The sequence below is a fragment of the Fonticula alba genome (genome assembly GCF_000388065.1).
Source record: "Fonticula alba strain ATCC 38817 unplaced genomic scaffold supercont2.5, whole genome shotgun sequence".
Classification (NCBI taxonomy): domain Eukaryota; order Rotosphaerida; family Fonticulaceae; genus Fonticula; species Fonticula alba.
Window position 1 is genome coordinate 1,185,894 of NW_009242975.1, and position 5,338 is coordinate 1,191,231.

Genomic DNA, 5,338 nt, shown 5'->3' on the forward strand with positions numbered 1-5,338 from the left:
GGGGTGGCTCGTGCATGTGTGTGCCCCATGCACTCTCGAAGGAGCGTGTGCATGTGCCCACGCGAGCACCCCCCGCTGCCCCTGGGCGCGGCTGGGTAGCCTGTCCGCGGCACTTGGGGCTGACCCGCTTTGGTGCATGAGCGCCGCTCGTTCGCTAAGCCCCTGTGGTCGCTCTCTTCGCTCGCCGCCCCTCTTTTGCGCCTCCCCTCTCCTCCCCCCGGTAAGTTGCTACTTGGGTCGCGCGTTTCATGCGGGAGCATGTGCAAAGGCAAAAGCGCATGCATGCCCGCGCTTCCTGCCCGCCCCTCCCCCCTCCGCCCCCTGTATGGCCGCGACTCTATACTCGCCGGCCGCGGGCACGTGCCCAAGTCTCTCTGCCACTGGGCCCCGTCGGGCTCCCTCGCTGCGCGGAGGGGAGAGAGGGGCGCGGCGGAGCCGCCTGTGCCGGAGTCCCTTTCGGGATCTGACATATTCAAGAGGAAGCTCGCGCACGCGGACACCTCTGCCCGGTCGCCCGGCCCTCTGCGCACCGGCGACCTTTCGGGCCCCCGCAGGCCTCCTCTTTGGCCGAGATGGGCGGGGGGATGCGCTCCCGAAGGGCCCCGGGCGCGGGGCATGGAGGATCGCTGGCTGTCCGCCGCCGCCATCGCACATGCATACGCCCGCCTCCGCCCCCCATCGTCCCCCTGTGGGCAGGGTGTTGGCCGAGGGGGCCGAGGGGCCAGCACGGGAGGAGCCAGTCGGGGCATAGACACGTGCGACGGCGGCGGCGGACAGCCAAGCACAGGTACTGGAAAAAAAGCGCGCGCCAAAGAGAGCGCCCCGAGAGGGAGGGAGAGAGCGCGCGAGACCGATACAACCACCCACACAGTCAAGCCTCTGTGGCGGGCGCGGGTGGGCAGCGCGCCCGTTGGCCGGTTCTCCTCACTTGCGGGGGCGCACGCACGGCCGGCACCACCACCACTACCACCGCACCACGCGAGCCGCCCTTGTATGCGCGCACACATACACACGCACAAGCGCCGTGGGTCTCCCGTTCTCGCACGAAGCAAGGGATGTGGGAGGATGCAGGAAAGGCTAGCAACACGCGCACGGGCGTGTGCCCGTGGCGTGAGATCTCGGCTATCATTGCGGCGCGCGCGCGCGTGGAGGACACGCGCGTGCTCGTTTCATGCGGCGAGACACGACGCGCCCCCCGACGGTGCGGTTGCTCTCAAGCGAGATGGCGGGACGACTGGGCGTTCCCCGGCCGCTCCGCCCCCCTCCCTCCCCTGGAGGGGCTGCTCGCGTGGTGGTGGGTGCCGGCCGTGTGGGGCCACATGCGACCGCCGTCTGCCCGGTGTGTGGCTGTGGTGTGTGCCCGTGTCTGTCTGCGTGCGTGCGTGCGGGCAAGCGGGTGCGCACACGCGCGCATAAATGCTCGACCTGACCGTGGGGCGCGCCGTCATAGTAGTTGCTACTTCGGTTTACCGCAGGCATTCGAGGGTCTTCGCTTCTCCTGCTCTTTTTTTGCACGTCACTCTCCGTCCCACCGAAGGCGGGGAGGGGGGGGGGGGGGGAACGCGGCCGCTTCCCTTCAGGCAGGCCGCCGGCCTCCACGAGGGGCAAGCACGCGAGCGCACCCACGCACCCACGCAAACAGGCATGCACACACACACACACACACACACCCACCCATACACACAGAGAGACATGCACACGCATGGACATCTGGCTAGTGGCGCATATGCACCTCTGCCGGGCATGCCCCTCTCCCCGAGTGTCTCGCTCCCTCGCGCTCCCTCCCTCGCGCACGCTCTCTTGCTCGATACCATCCGACCCCTGTCCAACCTACTCTACCCTGGCTGGCGCTTCGCCGCGGACCATCGGCCGACGGCTGCACCATGATGCTCTTGCTCACCCGGGACCGGGCACGCGTGCGACAGGGACAAACCGGCACATGGTGCACGGGCCTTCTCCGCCGACACGTCCTCGCCCCTCTCCATCCGACAAAGGCGGCACAGGAGGGACGGAGACCCGAGGGGGGGCGGGGGCAGGGAAGCGGCACCACGCGAGGACACACTCCGACACTCGGAAGAAGGCGGGGGGGGCAGGGGGCGGCGAAGCGAGGCGCAATGGCGGCCAAGGCCGATCAGCGGACACCCACCAGGGCATCCCCAGTCACGCGCGCCCGAGGGGCGGGGCGCAGGCAGCCCCATTCACGGACACAGGAACAGCTACAGCCGGGCAGGCACACGCCAGAAACCCAAGTGCACACACACACACACACACACATACACACACGGAAGGCACACGCGCGCACGCGCGCGAGCCAGCCTCTCAGGTCCCCACTCTGTCGGTCTTCCTCTCAGCAACACCACCTTCCGGCTTTCCAAATGGTCATGCTCACGTACCCTTGAGCGCATGCAGGCGGATGAACTGGGCGTTGACCTGGAAGTTGACATCGGAAATGATGTTGTAGTCGTGGCCGGCGAAGCCCTCGAAGTAGTAGGAGGCGCCGTTGAAGCCGACGAAGTGCGGGTCGTCGGTGGCGCTGCCCTGGCAGTTGGTGACGGACTTGCAGTTGTTCGGCTCCTCGGCACAGGCGAAGACCTGCAGGCCGTTGGCCGCGCACTGGGCGGTGGTCGGGTAGCTGACGGGGTTGGTGCCGGCCTGGCAGGCGGCCACGCTGCTGAAGCAGAGGGCGTTGCGCTGGCACGCGCAGGAGGCGCCATCGTTGCCGCCGCCGGTGGAGGGGCTGCTGGTGGGGCGAGGGTGCTTCTTGCCCTTCTTGCCCTTCTTGCCCTTCTTGCCGCCCTTGTTGCCCTTGCGGGCCCTCTTGGCGGCCTTCTTGGCGGCCTTGCGGGCGCGCTTGGCGGCCTTCTTGCCGCCACCGCCGCCACCGTGCTCATCATCATCATCATCATCGTCGTCCTCGTCGTCGCGGCGGCTGATGCGCGCGGCGTTGGCAGCGGTGGCGGCCAGCAGCAGCATGGCCAGCAGGGCCATGAGCAGGGCGCGCGGCAGGCGAGTCTTGGTCAGCTGCATGGTTGCTCGGTTGAGAGGGGGAGGGAGGGGAGGGGGGGGGAGTGTTCGGGGGGGTGGGTGGGAGAGTGGAGGGAGGGGAGAGGTAATTGCAGGGGTGGAGATTGGGAGAGAGGTCTTTCCCGGTTAGTCCAGAGTCTGCTATCTCGATGGCCCGATTGGCCGGCGTCCTGTCTACCAGCCTTAAATAGGTAGTCCAGATTCCCCCTCCTCGCCTGGGGAGGGGAGGGGCCGGGAGGCGGGGGGAGACCGGCCACCCACATCGTCTCCCCCCCCCCCCCCCCCCCCCCGGACGCCCGTCGTTCACCAGGTGAGAGGCCCAGCCGCAGGATGCGGCTGCTGCCAACACCCCCCCCCCCCCTCCGGGGGAGACCCGGGGCCAGATACTTCAAGCAGCCTGTCGTGGGCTAAGACGGCCCGGGGCGGCCTGGCCGCTGGGACATGTCGACGAGGCCGCCCCGGGCCCCGGGGACGCGGGCCCAGGGAACAGAGGGCCTGTATGGTCGGCGGCCGGCTCTACGGGCCGCTCGGAAGAGCCCAGCACGCCGTGACAGCTGAGATCTGCATGTGCATGTGGCGAGAGAGGGCGGGGTGTGGGAAAATTAAATGCCCCTCGCCCCCCTCCCCGGCCGGTAGTGGTGTGGCCAATGGGACCGGCTGGGGATCCGCATCACCTCCAATCATGCTGGCTTCGTGCCCGGGCAGGGCCATCGTGCCGGGGTGGCGAGGACATGGTTGCATGTCCCGCTCGGAGCCGGGGGTGCTGACTGCGGGAGGTATGCCTGGGGCCTGTCATTTTCTTCTTCGCAGCATCTGTGGCCGTGTCCCAGGCGGGCTGGCTCGAGTGTCACCCGGTAGGGACCTGGTGGGAGGCACCTACTTACACACGGCCGCGCCCGGCCAAACGTCCGCGCGAGCGGATGGACCGGCGCGGGCGAGCCCCTTCAGCCGACAGAAGGGGGCGCGGCGATGGAGGACGGCCGCCGGGAGGCGCATTTGAACAGGACGGGGGGGGGGGGGGGGCGAAGCTTCACGCCTGGTGGCAAGGCAAGGGGCTGGCAAACCCGGCCAGGCTCCAGATACCGTCAAACACCAGTGCCCCCGAGTCTATCCTCGGGCGCTCGCGTCGTTGGGTGCCCGCCCCGCGCCCCGGGCGCCGAACGCCCCCCTGTCGTATGCGCGTACACACACACACACACACTCACACGGACACACTCGAGGCCGCAGACCCCCCTCTATGCGCACGCCAGCGTCGTGGGAGAGGACCGGCGGATGGCCGGGCGTCTGGACTGCCGTCTGCTGCTCGTGCCTGCTGGGTAGAAGGCAGCCGGCGGGCGGCCGGATCGGGCGCGCACCCACACACCCGCACAAGGAGGCCGATCTGTCGCCCGGCCGGCAGGCGTGAGGCGAGCCCGAGCCGGCTGCCCAGCGACCGGGGCCGCGCTCAGGAGAGCCGTCATGCCAGGCCAACGTCCGGCCGGCCCCGTCGCGTTGTCCTTGTCCTTGTCCTTTCCCGCCCTTGGGGGGAGGGGGCGGGGAGGGGGGCCCCCTCTTGCGCGGGCAGGCTCATCTGCCCCGCCAGTCGCCAAGCCAAGGGGACTTGACACATGCCGGGCGAGGGCCGGGGCGCGTACGTCCGGCGATTGCGCGCAGGAGGCCACTGGAAGACATGTAAAAGTGTACGCGCATCGCCGGTCGACTACGCCGCCAAGGTCCATGGCGCCCTCGGCCGAAGCCCTGGCAGGCGCCGGACCGGGTGCGCGCATGCCCAAGACACCCGGGGACCTGTCAGATGCCAGGAGACCCGCCACAAGGCACACGGGCTCGTGCGCATGCACACCACAACGAAGGCACCGGCATGCGAAGGTGTGCGCACCATGCAGGAGTGCGCCCCTCTCCTGGCGCGCTTGCGCGCGCGCGCGCGCGACCGGGGGCATGCCGGCAGAGCCGCCCCTCGCCAGCCCCTCGCGTCTAAGCGCCTGCCGGTGTTTTGATCCGGGCGACTTCGGAAGAATGGAGGGAAAATGTGCCTCCCCGGCCCGGGTCCGTCCGACCGATGCGCCCCGCCCCCGTTCCCGTCCCGCCCCCCCACTCCCCCCACCCAGAGAGGCAGCCCCTAGTTCTTCCCCAGGAACCGACCTGTCAGCCGAGCCATAATGAAGTTGCCTCATGGGTCCTTGTTTGGATGAGGCCGATATCGAGAGGGGACGCGCGCCGAGGAGGAGCCGGCTGGGCCCGGGCGCCCTTCCCCATCTCCGCACAACCTCACCCCTTTCGATAAAATCACCCAGCGGCTTTGTTGGTGGGCCCGGGC

The 5,338-nt window shown here is 69.3% G+C and overlaps 1 protein-coding gene across 1 annotated transcript in view; it reads right to left on the bottom strand.

Moving 5' to 3' along the window:
• Positions 1-3,078, bottom strand: part of H696_03451 (hypothetical protein) — a 4,206-nt gene extending 1,128 nt beyond the window's left edge. Inside the window, exon 1 of the mRNA XM_009497317.1 lies at positions 2,394-3,078. Within this exon, the coding sequence (XP_009495592.1) occupies positions 2,394-3,027 (634 nt within the window). The 5' untranslated portion in view covers positions 3,028-3,078. The remainder of the gene's footprint in view (positions 1-2,393) is intronic.
• Between the last annotated feature and the right edge of the window lie 2,260 nt (positions 3,079-5,338).